Source organism: Grammomys surdaster, unplaced genomic scaffold (assembly GCF_004785775.1).
Source record: "Grammomys surdaster isolate TR1022 unplaced genomic scaffold, NIH_TR_1.0 64, whole genome shotgun sequence".
In the NCBI taxonomy this organism is placed as follows: Eukaryota; Metazoa; Chordata; class Mammalia; order Rodentia; family Muridae; genus Grammomys; species Grammomys surdaster.
Genome location: NW_021604566.1, coordinates 7,790,312 through 7,809,470, shown reverse-complemented (window position 1 = coordinate 7,809,470; position 19,159 = coordinate 7,790,312). Strand labels below are relative to the sequence as shown.

At 40.6% G+C, this 19,159-nt stretch overlaps 1 protein-coding gene across 1 annotated transcript in view; it reads left to right on the top strand.

The window, feature by feature from the left end:
* The window catches only part of Xkr4 (XK related 4), a 363,192-nt gene that overhangs the window by 218,726 nt on the left and 125,307 nt on the right, over positions 1–19,159 (top strand). The window contains exon 2 of the mRNA XM_028770109.1: positions 8,404–8,603. Within this exon, the coding sequence (XP_028625942.1) occupies positions 8,404–8,603 (200 nt within the window). The remainder of the gene's footprint in view (positions 1–8,403; positions 8,604–19,159) is intronic.

Here is a 19,159-nt window from a genome sequence, read left to right as displayed (position 1 = left end):
TCACAGTGCTAGGAGAGTAATGGTTTTTTGTGCTGATCCTTGGGAACCACAGACCAGATTATTGTTTGTAGCCTTTAACCCTTGGCAGCAAAATGTCAAGAATGTATATGGTTTCCTCCCAGTGGGAACCAGAAATAAAGTAATCTGGGGAGTCCTCTGTGAAAGTTCAAAGACAATTTGTTCCTTCATTTAGTCCTTCCAAATGCAAATGCTGCTTAGGATATGCCCACCTCAGATAGCATCCCACTGTGAATACTGCTGGCATCTTCTCTCATCTGGGATCCTCGATAGTTCCAGACAATGCCTCTGCTTCTTCCTTTACCCACCTGACTTCTGTTTCCCAAGCAATGAACAATGATGATAAAATGCATAACAGATTCTTTTCTTTTCTATCCAAAACTCTCGGGCAGGTTTAAATTTACCTGGGAGAAAAAATACAAAATGATAGGTGCTGCATGTGTTATAAGAACTCACTGAATAAGTAAATGTATATAGATTAACCGAAGGGAGAAGAGAACATAGACATTTGACACTTTACTGTCTGATAATTCATGTTCTAAAGTACAATATGAACATAGAGAGTCACCACAGAAGTATTGTTTTTCCTCGGGTCCAAATATGGATAAAACAATAGGGATGAATAGTAAAACAGTCAGATATATATATATATATATATATATATATATATATATATATATGAAGAGAAGGTGGGGCTTAGGGGAAGGAATGATATTTGAGCATTTCAGGATTACAAGAAATGTGGAAAGGCATAGCATTCCAGAGTAAGAAAATCACAAGAACTGAAGTTCTTCACATCCAAAGAAGAGTGATACCAGAAAAGGGCAGGGCCATGGGACGTACACTGGGCAGACTCTAGAAGTGAGCACTGATGTCTCATAAACACTGCAGAACTGGAGTATAGGACTGAGGATAAAAAGATGAAAAAAATCTAATAAGACACAGAGAATGGAAGAGTTCTTTACTGTGGGGCAGTGGACTGTGAGAGGAAGCCTGGTCCTCGGTTAAGCTAAAGGCTTGAAGCCCCAAAGATGTTGAAGGAACGGTAGGAATGTCACCTGCTCCTGGCAGCAGGCCCCTGTCATGTAGCCCCAGCCCCCCCCCCCATGGATTTGTGTCCATCAGTCAAGTATGGGCAACGACTCCATGCCCTTCCACTTGTAGATGAGGTATCCCTAACATCTCAGACCAAGACAATAGGAGAAGAGATGTGACCACAGTCAAGTAGGCGCAAAACTTTATTCTTCATGCTAATGAGGTACCTAGAGGTCCAGAGAGCACAATAATAAGCTCCCCTTCCCAAACAACCCTCCATGCAAAAAGCATTTAATCTCAGGCCCACCTTGGGAAATGGATTACAGTTTTATGCATCCACTTTTCACCATGACAATAAACAGTTTGAAACACAGACTTTCTCTTTCCCTTGAAATCCTCAGTGGGGAGCCATGGAGAAGGTCTTCACCTACAGAGCAACAGTCAAGCCAAGGACTCAACCTGTGGGACTAGCTGGAGCTCCCCTTTTCCATCTGGCCCCAGGCTAGATCCAGCCCTTGGGCCCCAACTGCACTCTCAGTTCTTTTGCCAGAGCAGTGCCTCAGAGCTTCTGAGAGCCCAGCACACCCGCCCCTGTAGAGGTGTGGGATAAGCACAGTCAAACTCCCTGCATCCCACCTCCCTGAGCAGAAGCTGGCCAACACAACCCCACACTTTTCACCTAGAGTTTTTATGTCTCTGACTAGCTGAGAACAAAGGAAATTATAAGGCTAGTAAGACCATATTCAACTCTCTGAGGGTCAGCTCAAACAAGAGTATTCAAAGCAGCTCACAAGCCATGTTAAGCCAAAAAGTAAGTTTTAAAGCCTTAGCTTTAACTTCATCCACACCAACATTCCTCACATCCATGAAACTAAACAGTGCACCTCATAAGCCATGGCAGGATTTCATCTAAAAAGTTAAATTCTTTAAGAGAAACAAACACACTAGTTTGTATTTCTTTTTTTTTTTATTTTTTTCCTTTTTTTTTTATTGGATGTTTTATTTACATTTCCTATGTTGTCCCCTTACCCCATCCCCCACCCACCCTGGAACCCCCAATCCCGTCACCCCTCCTCCTTCTTCTCTGTGGATGTTACCTCTATCTACTCCCCCCCACTCCCACCTCCCCACCCTCAAATTCCCACCCCCTGGGGCATCCAGCCTTCATGAGGTCAAGGTTCTCTTCTTCCACCTATGCCCAGCAGGGCCCTCCACTCTTACATATTCAGCTGAAGCCCTGGATCCCCCCCCCTAAGTCCTCCCAGGCTGGTGGTTTAGACCCTGGGAGCTGTGGTTGGTTGGTATTATTGTTCTCCTCATGGTGCCGCAAATCTTTCAGCTCCTTCAGTCTTCACTCTAACTCCTCTATTGAGAAACCCATGATCAGTTCAATGGCTAGTTGTGAGCATCTGCCTCTGAATATGTCAGACTCTTGAAGACCTCTGAGGAGACATCCATATTAGGCTCTTATCAGCATGCACTTCCTGACTTCCTCATCAGCATCTACCTTTGGTGACTGCACATGGGATGGATACTCAGGTGGAAAGGTCTGCAGACGGCCCCTCCTTCAGTTTTTGTCCCTCGCTTTGTCTCCATATTTGCTCCCTTGAGTATTTTGTTGCTCCTTCTAAGAAGGACCGAATCACCCCCACTTGGTCTTCCTTCTTTATGGGCTTCATGTGGCCTGTGAGTTGCATCTTGGGCATTTCAAGGTTCTGGGCTAATATCCAATAATCAGTGAGTGAATACCATGTGTGTTCTTTTGTGATTGGCTTACCTCACTCAGGATGATAATTTCTAGTTCCATCCATTTACCTAGGAACCTCTCAAATTCATTGTTTTTAATAGCTGAGTAATACTCCATTGTGTAAATATACCACATTTTTTGAATCCATTCCTCAGTTGAAGGACATCTGGGTTCTTTCCAGCTCCTGGCTATTATAAATAAAGCTGCTATGAACATAGTTGAGCATATGTCCTTATTATGTGTTCGAGAATCTTCTGGGTATATGCCTAGGAGTGGTATAGCTGGATCCTCGGGTAATGCTATGTCCAATTTTCTGAGGAACCGCCAGACTGATTTCCAAAGTGGTTGCACCATCTTACAGTCCCACCAACAATGGAGGAGTGTTCCTCTTTCTCCACACCCTCGCCAGCATCTACTATCACCTGAGTTTTTAATCTTAGCCATTCTGACTGGTGTGAGATGTAATCTCAGGGTTGTTTTGATTTGCATTTCCCTGACGACTAAGGATGCTGAGCATTTCTTTAGGTGCTTCTCGGCCATTCGAGTTTCTTCCGTTGAAAATTCTTTGTTAAGCTCTATACCCCATTTTTTAATAGGGTAATTTGGTTGTCTGGAGTCTAATTTCTTGAGTTCTTTGTATATATTGGATATTAGCCCTCTATCAGATGAAGGATTGGTAAAGATCTTTTCCCAATTTGTTGGTTGTCGTTTTGTCCTATTGACAGTGTCCTTTGCCTTACAGAAACTTTGCAATTTTATGAAGTCCCATTTGTCAATTCTCGATCTTAGAGCATATGCCATTGGAGTTCTGTTCAGGAACTTTTCCCCTGTGCCCAAGTATTCGAGGCTTTTCCCCACCTTCTCTTCTATTAGTTTCAGTGTATCTGGTTTTATGTGGAGGTCCTTTATCCACTTAGATTTGAGCTTTGTACAAGGGGATAAGAATGGATCAATTTTCATTGTTCTACATGTTGTCCTCCAGTTGAACCAGCACCATTTGTTGAAAATGCTGTCCTTTTTCCACTGGACAGTTTTAGCTCCTTTGTCAAAGATCAAGTGACCATAGGAGTGTGGGTTCATTTCTGGGTCTTCAATTCTATTCCATTGATCTTCCTGCCTGTCTCTGTACCAATACCAGGTAGTTTTTATCACTATTGCTCTGTAGTACAGCTTGAGGTCAGGGATGGTGATTCCTCCAGAAGTTCTTTTATTGTTGAGAATAGTTTTCGCTATCCTGGGTTTTTTGTTATTCCATATGAATTTGAGAATTTCCTTTTCTAACTCTGTGAAGAATTGAGTTGGGATTTTAATGGGGATTGCATTGAATCTGTAGATTGCTTTTGGCAAGATGGCCATTTTTATTATATTAATCCTGCCAATCCATGAGCATGGGAGATCTTTCCATCTTCTGAGATCTTCTTCAATTTCTTTCTTCAGAGACTTGAAGTTCTTGTCATACAGGTCTTTCACTTGCTTGGTTAGATTCACACCAAGGTATTTTATATTATTTGCAACTATTGTGAAGGGTGTCATTTCCCTAATTTCTTTTTCAGTCTGTTTATCTTTCATGTAGAGGAAGGCTACTGATTTGTTTGAGTTGATTTTATAACCAGCCACTTTGCTGAAGTTGTTTATCAGGTTTAGGAGTTCTCTGGTGGAAGTTTGGGGGTCACTTAAGTATACTATCATATCATCTGCAAATAGCGATATTTTGACTTCTTCCTTTCCTATTTGTATCCCTTTGACTTCTTTTTGTTGTCTAATTGGTCTGGCTAAGACTTCCAGTACTATATTGAATAGGTAGGGGGAGAGTGGGCAGCCTTGTCTAGTCCCTGATCTTAGTGGGATTGCTTCAAGTTTCTCTCCATTTAGCTTGATGTTGGCTACTGGTTTGCTGTAAATTGCTTTTACTATGTTTAGGTAGGGGCCTTGAATTCCTGATCTTTCCAAGACTTTTATCATGAAGGGATGTTGAATTTTGTCAAATGCTTTCTCAGCATCTAGTGAGATGATCATGTGGTTTTTTTCTTTAAGTTTGTTTATATAGTGGATTACATTGATGGATTTCCGAATATTGAACCATCCCTGCATTCCTGGGATAAAACCTACTTGATCATGATGGATGATTGTTTTGATGTGGTCTTGGATTCGGTTTGCTAGAATTTTATTGAGTATTTTTGCATTGATGTTCATAAGGGAGATTGGTCTGAAGTTCTCTTTCTTTGTCGGGTCCTTGTGGGGTTTGGATATGAGTGTAATTGTAGCTTCATAGAACGAATTGGGTAGTGTTCCTTCTGTCTCTATTTTGTGGAATAGTTTGAAGAGAATTGGTATTAGGTCTTCCTTGAAGGTCTGATAGAATTCAGCACTAAAACCATCTGGTCCTGGGCTTTTTTTTAGTGGGGAGACTTTTAATGACTGCTGCTATTTCCTGAGGGGTTATGGGACTATTTAGATGGTTTATCTGCTCCTGGTTTAACTTCGGTACCTGGTATTTGTCTAGGAAATTGTCCATTTCATCCAGGTTTTCCAGTTTTGTTGAGTATAGGCCTTTGTAGTAGGATCTGATGATTTTTTTAATTTCTTCCATTTCTGTTGTTATGTCTCCCTTTTCAGTTCTGATTTTATTAATTTGGATACTGTCTCTCTGCCCTCTGGTTAATCTGGCTAAGGGTTTATCTATCTTGTTGATTTTCTCAAAGAACCAACTCCTGGTTTTATTGATATTTTGTATTGTTCTTTCAGTTTCTATTTGGTTGATTTCAGCCCTGAGTTTGATTATTTCCTGCCTTCTACTCCTCCTGGGTGTATTTGCTTCTTTTTGTTCTAGAGTTTTTAGTTGTGCAGTCAACTTGTTAGTGTGTGCTCTTTCTAGTTTCTTTTTGTAGGCACTTAGAGCTATTAGTTTTCCTCTTAGAACTGCCTTCATGGAGTCCCACAAGTTTTGGTATGATGTGTCCTCATTTTCATTGAATTCTAAAAAGTCTTTAATTTCTTTCTTTATTTCTTCCTTGAGCAAGTCATCATTGAGTAGAGAGTTGTTCAGTTTCCATGTGCACATGGGTTTTCCATTGGTTTTGTCATTATTAAAGACCAGTCTTATTCCGTGGTGATCTGATAAGATGCAAGGGATTATTTCAATCTTTTTGTATCTGTAGAGGCTTGTATTTATTTTAGTTTGTATTTCTTAATTAATTTTAAAACTTCACTGATTTTTAAACTTGTCTTAATCTTTGAACCTGGTTATAAATTGAACCCTTTAAACAATATAACTTCAAAACCCAGAAAATTAGGCTTTGGTGTAATTTAATGGTAGAATGCTTGTCTAGATTACATAAGACCGTGGGCTCAATTCCCAACATCACCCCCCCAAAAAAAACAAATACATAACTATAGAAAAGCCACCAAATCTTGTATGTAGCTATTATTGAACGCCTCTGTGCTACCAAATATCCTCTGAGGTTGTACTTTTTCTCTACTTGATAATTTTGTCCATCTTTGCTCATACTGCCTTGTTCTGAAATTCTTTTCTGTAATGGTTTCCAAAGCCAGCCAGTCCAAGTTACATTTTCTGCTACAGGAGGCATTGCCAAAGAAACTTTATTCCCATCCATTGTAAAATGGTCAATTGTGAATTCCTTAGAAATATCTAAAATTTCAAAGAATATTGACACTATGTTTTTTTTTTCTTGAGGGATCTACTAGATAGCAAAATTCAGACAACCAAACTGACCAAAGTCCTGGAGTGACTTCTCAAAATGTCACTGCTATACAGCTCCAGTTTTGGGTGATACCATCATAGAAGAGAAAGGCAGGTCATCGTGTGCTTCTTCTGATGAAAGTGAACATCACCTGCTCAAGCTCAAACTTGGATCTTATCTAAACTGTCACTAACTACTTGTTTGAAGAAAACACTAAGGGCAGATATAATAAATACACATGGAGAATGGAAATGCATACAAGAAATACGGAGTGGAAGGATAGCCACAGTTTAAAAGAAACTTTATGGTCTCTACAGGTTCTATTTCCCCTTTGTTTTGCCAGAGCTGGACCAATACAGACGAGGGTGTCCACAGTCATATGCACTGAGCACAGGAACCTCAATGGGGAAATTAGGGCAAGTACTGTAGGAGCTGAAAGGGTTTGTAACCCCATAGGAAGAACAACAATATCAAACAACCAGACTCCCCAAAGCTTCCAGGGACTAAACCACCAACCAAAGAGTACACAGGGGGTACTCATGACTCCAGATGGATATGTAGTGCAGTACTGCCTTATCTGGGATCAATGGAAGGGGAGCCCCTTGGTCCTGTAGAGGCTTGATGACCCAGGATAGGGAAATGCTAGGCTGCTGAGGCAGGGCTGGGTGGCTGTTGGGGGAGCACCCTCATAGAGGCAGGTGGGAGGGAGGAGGGGATAGGGGTCTTGTGAAGGGGGAACTGGGAAGGGGGATAACATTTGAAATGTAAGTAAATAAAATAATCAATAAAATGAAAAGTAAAAAATAAAGCAAACTTTTCATATATATATCAAGTAATCACTAGTGTCGGCCTTTTGTTATAAACTGTTAAGAATTATGATAATTAGGAAAAGACACCTATTGAGTATTTAATCGTTGAAGAATATATCATTATTCATTTGTGACAATAGTATTGGTTTTAAAAATGTTTAATAAAAATTCTATTTACTAGGAGGGGGAGGCAGTCTGATTGATAAAGTGCCTGCAATACAAGCGTAAAGACCTGAGTTTGAATCCCCAGTACTCATGTAAAAAAAAAAAAATTACCAGGATATGGTGGCATACACCTGTAATCCAAGAGAGAGCAGAGACAGAGAATCTCTGACATTATTCACTGAATCCTTGCTAAAGTGGCAAGCTTTGGGTTCAGTTAGAGACCCTGTTTTTAAAAAGTAAAGTTGAGCATGACAGACTCTTTATCAACCTATTGGCTATGCATGTACACATACGCCTTGACTCTAATGGGCAACATCCACACTCACGCACATACACACACACACACACACACACACACACACACACACACACACACATGCACACACATCACAAATAAGTATTTACTTGAAAAAATACCAGCAGCATATTAATAATTATCCATTCTTTATGACAGTCATAGTGGATTCATTAGCCTAATTATCTTTTGTTATATATTTTTGAAAATTTTAAATAATACAAAAGTTTCCCAAGGACACAAGTTTATAATCACATAGAACCCCAGAGTTGCTCTGTGTGCTAGGGAAAGCCATCTTGTGTCCACAGTGGGGCATACATAGGATCTCACAAGAAAGGATGGAGGTGAATTTTAAAGAGAAAAAAATCCCTTCCATACACCATGTTCACAAAATTCCATCTCATACCTCTTCATATTGCAATTCAATGAGATGCCTGAAAGGAGCTCTTATGTGATCTCCCAAACTGAGCAAGTGAGACTGTGGGTGCTCATAAAGGCACTTCTCTTTGAGTTTTAATAGTGACCAAGTTCCTTGTTCCCTGTGCGTGTTTACATGGATGAAAGAAAAATGACTTTAGAATTTGAACTTCAAGGTATCACTCATCTCTACCTTGTGTCTATGTTTCATTTCAGGTATTTACACACAATATACTTAGGTATCCGGAGCCGGCAGAGCGGAGAGAGCGGCAGGTGGCGGTTTTACTGGAAGATGGTGTACGAGTATGCAGATGTGAGCATGCTGCACCTGCTAGCCACCTTTCTGGAAAGTGCACCACAACTGGTCCTGCAGCTCTGCATTATTGTACAGACTCACAGCTTACAGGCCCTCCAAGGTAAGGCTTACCATTTGGTTTCCGAATTCGGGAAGAGATTGGCTACTTAGGTCACGTTTCAAAGATGCCTGGTGTCCTTCTTTGACATCTCAAGCCTTTTGTATGTCTGCTGGTTTGGACATGATTTGTGAATTATACATGATATTTTCCCCACCATTGCCTGTCATAGTTAACTAATAGAAAGACCATCATCCCCGTTGCCCTCCAGCTGTCCTTTCAGCAGGGGAAAATGGAATTTATGATTTTGTACTTGCTCTCTATGGGCAAAGAAAACCCAGCCTTCTGGTTTCCATGGTAGAATAATTTACAAAAGCTACAGAGACAAAAATGTTATTTTCTGTCATTACATTATATATATATATGATTATGGCAGGTGTATAATTATCTGGTTAATATTTTGTGGTCAGAAAGACTGTTGGATTTATAATATGCTGCACGAATATTTCTTTAGGCACTGGTGCTCAGATGTATCCTAGAACAAGACATGAAGAGGATAAATGCCTACTGTAGATAGATGGGTGAATAAGTTGGTATAAGTATGATGGGTAAGGGACATATCTACTTAATGTGTTTCCTGGTGTATTTGTCAATCCTGTTATCAGATAGATATGAATAGCACAATATGAATGTTATTTCCTCCTCAACAAAGCCATCTGAGCTCTCCTGAGTTATACATGCCATTACCATGCTCTGTTTGTTCCAGATAGAGGCTTGATCTGAATGGTGTTTGGAATTTCCAGTGTCTCTGTAGCTGCTATGGAAAGATTATGTTACATTGGGCTAGGTACTTTCATTTCAAGATAGAGGCCAAGGTAGATATGACATGAAAAGAAACAGAGAGGTACTGTAGAGAAGAGAATACCAACTGAGCTTTATCAGTTTATTCTCAGCCAACTGTAAATGATTATGACTTGGAAACAGAGACTCATAAATGCATGATACACTTTTGGATAGTTCACTGTATTTTTATTTACTTATAGTTGTTAATTGATTTTTTTTTCTCTAAGAGAGAAACAAATGTAGCACAGACTGTCCTCAAATTTGTTATGTAGTAGAGGCTGGACTTGTATTCTTTATTCTCCTGCTGCCACAATCAGATGTGGAATTACAAACATCTGATGTCATGCCCAGCTTCATAGGAACTGTTACAGTCACAGAAAAGAAAATATATAAGCTAGAATATACGAAGCACATCCTGAGGTCACCAGACAAGTGAGCTATAGACAGACAGGGTATTTGAATTGTGCGCTTGTCATATGCTCAGTTGCATGGTTGGTGCAAGCTTAGGAAACTTTCCCAAAGCTAAGAGGTACCATGTTTGCTACAGAAGTGTGGCATATACTACTAAGGACAGCCCAAGTTAAATTTTGTCCCTTTTCTACAGTCACAGTTCTGCTCAGTCATGAACTTGTTGCATATCCTTAAAGAATATGGCTACTTCAGAGAATTTCATTCAGCTCACAGAGCCCAAGTATCAAGCCACCCATTAGTTAAGGGATGCCAGGCCCAGCCCTGATGTTACACTGATGAAAAAGCATTGTTTCCAGAAGCTTTACAGAAGTACACAGAAAATATGGCATCGATTTTCTATTGGCTATTTTCTCTTGGAGCATGGGGTCTGCCCTGGATACATAGGTGCAGTGGATACACCCAGTGCCACTCCACTGGAGAAGACTGGTTTCCGCTTTCTAGAAGGTATCAATTGAAAATAGCTTCTAGGTAAGGAGCAGAATATTGTATCCACTTTCCCTTCTCCATGCCAAAATTTTTTCTTGTTTTGTTGGTTTTTATTTTAATTCTTCTTGTTATTTTTTGAGAGAGACAGAGAGAAGGGGGAGAGAAAGGGAGTTAGAGGGAAAGAGAGGGATAAAAAGAGAGAGAATGAACTGAGATGGGTAAAAATATGGAAAAGATCCAAGAGAAATGAGGGAGAGGAAAGAATATGATCAAAATATATCCCATTAAAAATAAACAAAAGAGAGGAACAAAAACATCCATAGGTATGATTCTCAAGTACCAGAAAACATACTGGAAGAAAGAGAAGGTGGCCCTTCATACTGAAACATTGGAGTAAAGCCCAAAGAAGAAAGGGATGCCATATAAACTATCTGTGGGTGGCTGGTCAGTAAACATGATGGGTATAGACAGTGACCCAGCATGCAGGGTTCTTCACAGCATAACACTACATAAGTTACCTGGTGTTTTAAACAATCTGGGAGCTTGGTATGGTTATGTAATCCCAGTAGTTTAGGGATAAAAGTAAGGGGGTTAGGAGTTCAAAGCCAACTTCAGCTACATGGTGAGTTTGAGACAGACTGGGATATATGAATCCTTATCTCAGTAGAACATGAAACAAATCTAAATAAACAAAAATCCTAGGCAGTCTTCAAGTCTCTAACATCTCCTCTAGTAAATGAATGTCTAAAGTAGATAATTCCAGGTAAATGCTTACTATTTTGTGAGTAAAGATGTAAATGAAAACAAAGCCAATCCAAACTAAAATACCCTCCAAGAATGCAGTGTGCATCTTCAGAGCAACCTAGTAACTCTTTAGTGTAGTTAAACAAGTAGTTTTCTTCTTGTTCTTGACTCCTGAGTGCTGAGATTCAGGTGTGATCAAAATCACCCATCAGGAATACTAAGAAGATCGATGATCAAGGGTCACACCCTATTGTGACCCCATTGTACCCAATGAACAGAGGAGGAAAGGCAAGTGACGCCAAGAAAACATCACCTTTTGTTTGAGAACATTATATACAATGTCAAACACACATACATGCACACACACAAACACATACACACATGTACACACAAAACACAACACATACAATACACATGATCACCCACATACACACAGGAAGGAAACGGCAATCCTTAGCACACTGGTTGGTTTGGTTTTGGTGTTCTTCAGTCAAGGTCTCATGCTCCAGGCCCAAAGGACCTTCAACCCATGATTCTCTAAAGTACTGGAGTTACAAGTATCTACTATCCAATGCTTAGTCTTTTCCCGATTATTTATCCAAAACAAAGTTTAGGTTTCTTTGAATTGAGCCTCTTCATTGACACAGTTTCTGGTGTGATTATAAAAAGATAAAGAAATAAAGAGAATATGTTCTGTGGGTGTGTGGAGAGGTATGGGGGAAGGGAATGTCTCGGCGGCCTCAAGGAGAGGCATCTCTTCCCCCTGAGGGACCAGTCACACACCGGTATAGTATAGAATAGAGTTTATTCAAGGCATGGGGAGGGGAGCCAGGAGGGTAGTAGAGGCAGGGAGAGACAGACAGAGAGAGAGAGAGAGAGAGAGAGAGAGAGAGAGAGAGAGAGAGAGAGAGAGAGGAGTAGAGGAGTAGAGGCCAGCCATGAGCACATGGAGAGAGTTGGGGGAGATAAGGAAAGGGTGAGGGGACAGGGAGGAGCAAGAGCCAAGAGAGAGCAAAAGATCAAGAGAGAGAGGAGGGGCCAAGCAGCCCCTTTTATGGTGGGCCAGGCCTACCTGGCTGTTGCCAGGTAACTGGGGAGAAGCATACCTGGCTGTTGCCAGGTAACTGTGGAAGTGGAGTTTAGACAGAATACTAACAGTTTCTGTCACCTGTATCTACCAAGACGTTAACATTTATGTCAGACATACTCTGGGCTTACAAGTTGCACTTCAATGTTGACCAAAGAAAGCATATTATTAAGTTTCAGAGTACTTCAGGATCACCAGGACCTGTACCATATTCCCAGTTGATCAATGGGCACAGTGACCAAAAATTATCAGTAGAATCAGGCAAGTCATTGAATTGCAAGAGAACCTATGAGGTTGATTTTATGATTGCTGGTTTTTAACAGAGGAAGGAACTAGGATGTTGTTACAAGACAAAGGACTGGAAACTCCCAAAGCCAATGAGTATTTACCATGATGCTTCCAGTGGCCAGAGACCAGCTTGGGCACTACTCACTGGCTCCTTGCTGTAAGAAGAAATCTATTTTCAGGAGGCACTTCTGCCCACAGATCATCACTTACGAGGAGCCAACTGATGAATGAAATTGATGTGGGTTATAAGAATAGAGCATTTTTCCTCTGGAGGAAAAGAATAAGGTAAATTCAATAAAAGTGCTTAGTTTGACATGTATTCATGCATCTTTAGTGATGAAATTCTTGGGCATTGAATGTAAAAGCAAGGTCCTCCATGAGTGCAGATAACACGAGGAAAACCATGAGGTATTTTCAGATATTCCTCAATTAAAATCTCATGACATTGTTATTTAGCAGGCTGAGACTCACCCTAAGTCTGGGAGCCATTTCACACAACTATGATTAAAATTACTATTATAGCGTAAAAGTAAAATTGCTTTTCTGCCTCAATTACAACCAACTACCCTCTGAAGGACACACTTAGAAACAAAAAGAAAATCAAACAAGAAGAATGACATTTTAAAAACAAAGGTTAGAAATGGAGTTCTCCTTGTGAAAGTTGGTTTTGCCTGAAATTCTGTTAACTGTAAAATCCTCTCTCTCTCTCCTTACTTATTGGGTCATTGAGTCAGGGCTGCCTCATTGTGTTGGAGGCTGACAGGCTTAGGGGAGAGCTAGCGGATATAATCATCCTTCAGTTCCTCCTGGTCCAAGAAGACAGCCTGACTGCTCTTCTGAGACTATGAATGAGGACAGAGCTGCATCTCAAACCTTAGCAGCCAATGCTTTCCATCCACGCTGTCCTCTGAGTTCTGTTAACATGTGCTACTTAGCTGTTCCTCTCTGGAGGTGGAGCATCCTGGGCTCTGCTCTGCTTTGTGTTAAGAAGCACATGAGGAGGTCCAGCTATGAAAAACAAGGCTGTCAGAGCAACCCTATATCAGCCTTACATCTCAAGAAGAGAGGGAAGGAACAATTCAGGCAAGTAGGGTGACAAGAGAGAATGGGGACTGGCAAGCAGAGATAGAGTGTATACTCTCACTTCCTTTGGCAAATCAGTTCCACCCTGACATATGTCTAATAACCAGCCTAATACTTCTCATCCACCCTTCTCCTCTTCTTCCATTCTCCCAGTGGTTATCACAGAGATCCATAGAGACTGCCAGACCTACAAACATACTCTATACTTCTGTTGGCACTCCTTGAAACCTCAATTCTTGAGCAAGTTTCATGGTCATTGTTTCACTAGATTTTCTTCAGTAATCATTGCCTTCTCTTCCTCTCTGTGCTGAGAATGTCTTAATTTTCTTCTCTCCTCAGAGCCTATGGGCAAGCATTAGCCTCTCTTCAGACATTAATTAACTTGTCCTATACCTTAGCCTGGTATATTGATGCTTATACTCTAGAACACTCAGCACTGTCTCCTCAGCTGGGACTGCTGCCCATTCCAGTTTCTGTGACCCAGTTTATATTTCCTCATAGTGTCCTGAACATTAGCCAAAATCCTTAGGCAGCTCTCTCATCATGGCTAAGCCTCTATTTGCCTGCATGTACTGAAGGATAAAGGTGGTACCTAATTCACAGGACTGTGGAAATTAAGTGAGATGGTGAATGTAAAGCACTTAGCAGAGACAATTTGCTCATAATGCAGAGCTTCCTGGACTGTAATGTGCATAACATCCTTCTAATCAACACATTTGCTAAAATAAAAGTTCTGAGTAAGTGGCTCTTAGTTGGGGTCTGATGTTTTAAAAACAAAAAAATAACAGCATCTGAAAGTAGAGAGACTAGTTCAAATTTTAGATTCAAATTGATGGGTCTATACTGAAAAGAAAGCACAAGATATTTTGTGAAAAAAGAGTAAGGACCACTTACTTGTCAGGCCTGAAGGAGAAAAAAACAGCCTTAGACCAGAGAGTGCCTGAACTTGACTAAAGGGAAAGCTGGTGAGGATGAAAACATGAAAACGGGGGGTCTCCAAGAACATCCAGGATTTAAATATTCATTCTGACATATCAAGAGACAATGAATTGGAAGTCCTAAAGATACAGGGAGATTAGGACTTTGGACATGTGACCAAGAACTCAGGAATTTTGATCTCATCTTAATAGTGAAAGCAAAAGTCAAAGTTTAGTGGTCCAGGAATCAGTAATAGGCCAGGCAGAGTAGAGGGTCTCTGTTGTGTCACTTTTAGGTTTGTGGTAGTGATTTACTGATTGTAGCAAGACACATGGATTCACATCTGTAGATTCTACTAACCATACATGCAAGAAAAAGGTCTTGAGCCTTAAGTGCATTTGGTCAGGGCTTATCTACTATTTATTTCCTATCATATTCTAAGCATACTAATTTGTAGAGCATCTTCATTGTATGAGGTATCATAAGCAATACACAGATGATTTGATGTACATAAAAAGACATATACTCCATTTTATTTTAGATGTAATACTACAGATCTGACATATAAAGGAAGTCCTGGATCCAATCTTTTGAGAACACAAAGTGACCATGAACTCAATTTAGTTTGTTTAGAACTAGTCTTGCAGAACAGCAGTAAAGACATTGACTCATAAGAGACTGTTCTTCCTCAGCAGAAGAGCGTTGCTCAGTGTCAGGATACCTGTTTCCAAAAATGTGCTCCATAAAGCAGCTCTAGGACTGCTGTGTAGGACCACGGTGTACTATGTAATGTTCACCATGACTATTCCTATGACACAGACAATCATGAATACAGTGTAACACTTGGTTTGATAGTCAGGTACGCACCTGTCTACATACTGAGGTTTCATTCAAAAGCCACGTTCCTCATAGGAACTATAAAGATTATGAAAATGAAACCAGGATTTACTAGGTTGGGCCGGTGCCATTCTACCAACCCAGATATTCCCATGATTTCCAGATATTTTTAGTTGTTCATTTTTAACTTCCCGTTGCTTGCCATGGTTGGAAAGATCACATTCTACTTTTTAAGTGTATTTAATTGAGACGTGCCAAATGAGTTACTGACTTCTGTGTTTTGGATATAAAATATCTCCCAAAGGTCCATGGTATTGCTGAAAGATGGCAGAATCTTTGACAGGGGACTTAGCAGAAGAAGCTTTGACATGGATGTTGTTCTTTTTAAAGGGGTATTGAGCCTCTAGCCCTTCCTGTCTCTCTGTCCCCAGATGATGTGACAAGAGCAGCCATCTTCTACCACGTGTTACTGCTTTCAAGGATTTCCTCAGCACACCCAAACCACCTCAATCAGTAATCATGGACCAAAGTTTTCAAGATTGAAAGTCAAAAGAAATCTTATTCTTTATAACCTGATTCTTTGTTCGTGATGAAGCCAATACATGGACAAATACTGTCCCCAACACACATGCCCAGGGAAGCTTTGCTAAACAAAAGCCAGTAACTAATACCAACTTTTACTCATATTCGCTCATATTCCAAATGTCCTTGTGTGCATTTGGAATTGTGTGCATCCTTTTTCACCTGCAATTTCTCCTAGGTACTTTGTGACAAGACACGAGGAGGGGATATAGTGTACCTTAGTTAATAGAGTACTTGCCTAGCATGTTGAAGCCCTGAATTCCATCCCTGACAATGGATGGTAGAGGAAGGAGAATCAGAAATTTGAAGTCATCGTTATAATAGCAAATTTGAGGCCACCCCTGTGCCCTATATCAAAGTGGAAGATCTAGGACCAGAAGGTTATTTTAAAGAATATTTTTATTCTTGTCTCAAATCATGTGAGACTACTGGGGAATCAGCAACTAAGGGCTTTCCTCAAACATCCAGAAAAAATGCTGTTACCAGTAACGAGCTAAGAAATCTCTACTTTGTGAAAGCCACCTCCTTTGTCAGAGCTGAAGAACCTCAAGACCTAAATCTCAGGCTTTTGAGTTGATCTACACTCTATTAAAGCTGGTTGAGACAGAGCTAGCCACCTTCCTATGACCTCCTTAGAGAAGAACCCCCTCTCCTTTGCCAGGTCTCATCACTGTCTTCTGAGGCTGCCAGATTTCCTGTCTGTATTTTTGCAGAAGAAACAAAGATCAGGACAGAGAACCAGGCTGGGCACAGACTGCTTCACAACTCCCTTTAGACATATCTGCTTTGCAGTTTCTATTTTAGTTAGCTCATTAACATATTTATTGAATGTCTATTATGTGTGTAATGGTGTGTGAAGCACTATGCAAAATCTGCCCAAGAACTTCATGTTGTGATAAAATTTTATAATGTAGCATTACAAACTACATAACAAAGCATACTTAGAAACACATTTTGTGTGTATGTGTGTGTGTGTGCGCGCGCATGTGTGTCCATGTGTGTATGTGTGTGTAAAACTTGGTTTTTTATTAGCATGCACTAATTATACATAATAATATATTTTATAATTACATTTTCATAGATGTATATAATGTTTCAATCAGATTATGTCATTATAGTTACCCCATTATCTTCTCTCCATCACTGGCCCCTTTCCTCTTCTTAACCAGTCCCCTGTACTGTGATCTCTATCTAGATAGCTCTTTCTCTCTGCCTTTTTTCTTCCTTCCTTCCTTCCTTCCTTTCTTCCTTTCTTCCTTTCCTTGATCCACTGAGTTGAGGTAGGGTTGCTTTCATGAACATGGGTGAAGGATTACTTACAGGGAGACATACTAATAGTTAACACCTGAAGAAAATGTCTCCTTCTCCATCAACCATTAACTGCCAATAGTTTGCTTACCTCTTCATAAAGTTTATGTTTGAGAGGCCTTTTGGTTCATTCTCAGTTTTAACAGATTCCAGACTCCAATTTAAAGGGAATCATTTGATATATATGTTTGATCAAATCTCCTGTAGGTACCATATTCAACCACAGGTCCACAATCTTCATGGAACAGCAATTCAGTAATTTTAACTGAGACAATAAGAATTCACAATGGATTTTCCTGCCTGTAATGTTCCACCTCACACTGGTAGTACTCAGGGTGCTAAACATGCCACTTCTAGTCCACCAGCAGAGCTCTCCTTAGGTTGAGCTGGACACTCAACCAGAGCCAACTCTGGCTCCGGAAACTGTTTATTTTAATATTCTTTGTATTTTAAACTTAAGTTCATGTTGTGCAGTTTGGTTAAATGAGCTTAATTAAAAACAATAAACTGATAGATGAAAGATGAGTGGACAAACAGAATTGTGACAGCTTTGGGAAGGTGGGGTAGGACCAAGGTAGAGTAGGGATTTCCTTATTTTAGACACCTGTGTGGAAGAGTCTTCCCTAACATGCAGTAGATGGGAAACATTGTGCCCTGACTCTGGCCCACATCTGCATGCTGTATCCTGCTTGCCTTTCCCTGCACAGCACTTGAAAAAAGCAGTCTGCAGAGCTGCAGTCAGCCCAGACCACTCTAGCACTCACTCTAGTATCTAAGACAGCTTGGTGCTGAGCTTTTCCTTTTGCTGTGATGTGTTAATTAGTGGACCTTCCCCTCCTGGAAAAGAGAAGCATGACAGATATTTCAAAATGAAGACATTAAATCAGGTAATCATATATACAGGTGCTCGAAGGAAGAAAGCTGAGAACAGCTGCTCATGGCACAAGAGATGAATGCCTAGAGGCAGATGTGCTGCTGCAGGGCTGAGGCCAAGATGGTTTTCAGATTAATAACGAAAGGCACACCTCGACAAGATCTGGATGGCCAAGAAGACCAGGCTTCAACACAGCTGGGACCTCCATAAAGCAAGCCAGACAGTGCAGGAACAGGACATTTGTGAAAAGAGAGAAATACAGCAAGTCTGCTTTTGCAGATTGCAGTTGGTTTTATGTGTAATCTTTGAATACGGCAGCATGTTGACTCTGACATGTCAGAGTGTTGGGTGTAATCACAAGGGCAATTTACACGCATAGCCAAATTAAAGCAAGTGCCATAAAGAAAACAGATAGGAAGTACAAATGCTCCAACTAGTTCCATCTTATGTCATAAGAAGAAAAAGAAAGGAAAGCTTGTGATAACTTGACATCGAGCTACTTGTTGCAAGAGGAGGATGGGGTGACATAACACATCTATTTATGTTAAACACAAAGAAATCTTTCACAATCTGAACATGCACCTGTTATATTCTTGCTGCCCAGATGTAACTGCTTTCTCAAGCTGTGGGGTGACTGGTAGCCAGGGTGAAAAGAGCTAAAGACTAGAGGCTAGAGCTTTGAAGGTCTTGATCACAGGATTCTGGTTTGAACTGGCAGCCGGAATAAAGAGCTGCTCACCACCCACCTTCTGCCCACCCACATGGGCCATCTATTAACAGAACCCAACAGACACCCTGTCTAGAAGTCCAGAAAATGTAGTCCACAGAGCCTCCATCGGCCTCATTCTGTCTGCGTGCCTTCTACCAGCTTAGAGGTGCCACAACCAAGTCCATCAATTCAATTTCAGAGGGAAAATCTCCCTGACAAGGATTGTAATGAAGCACGAAGTACAATCTGCCAGTGGCTGAGTGGACACTTAGCATGTCTCTCCTTAAGAATACATACAGAGATCTCAAGTGACAACTCAGCACTCTCTAGCCATCTTACCTTAATTCCTGTTGAAATTCATGTCCTGCTTCTATGACCTCACATTCCTAATGACAAACTTTCATCACTCTAAACAGGTAGACTCACTCCTCACTCTGGTGACAAAACAC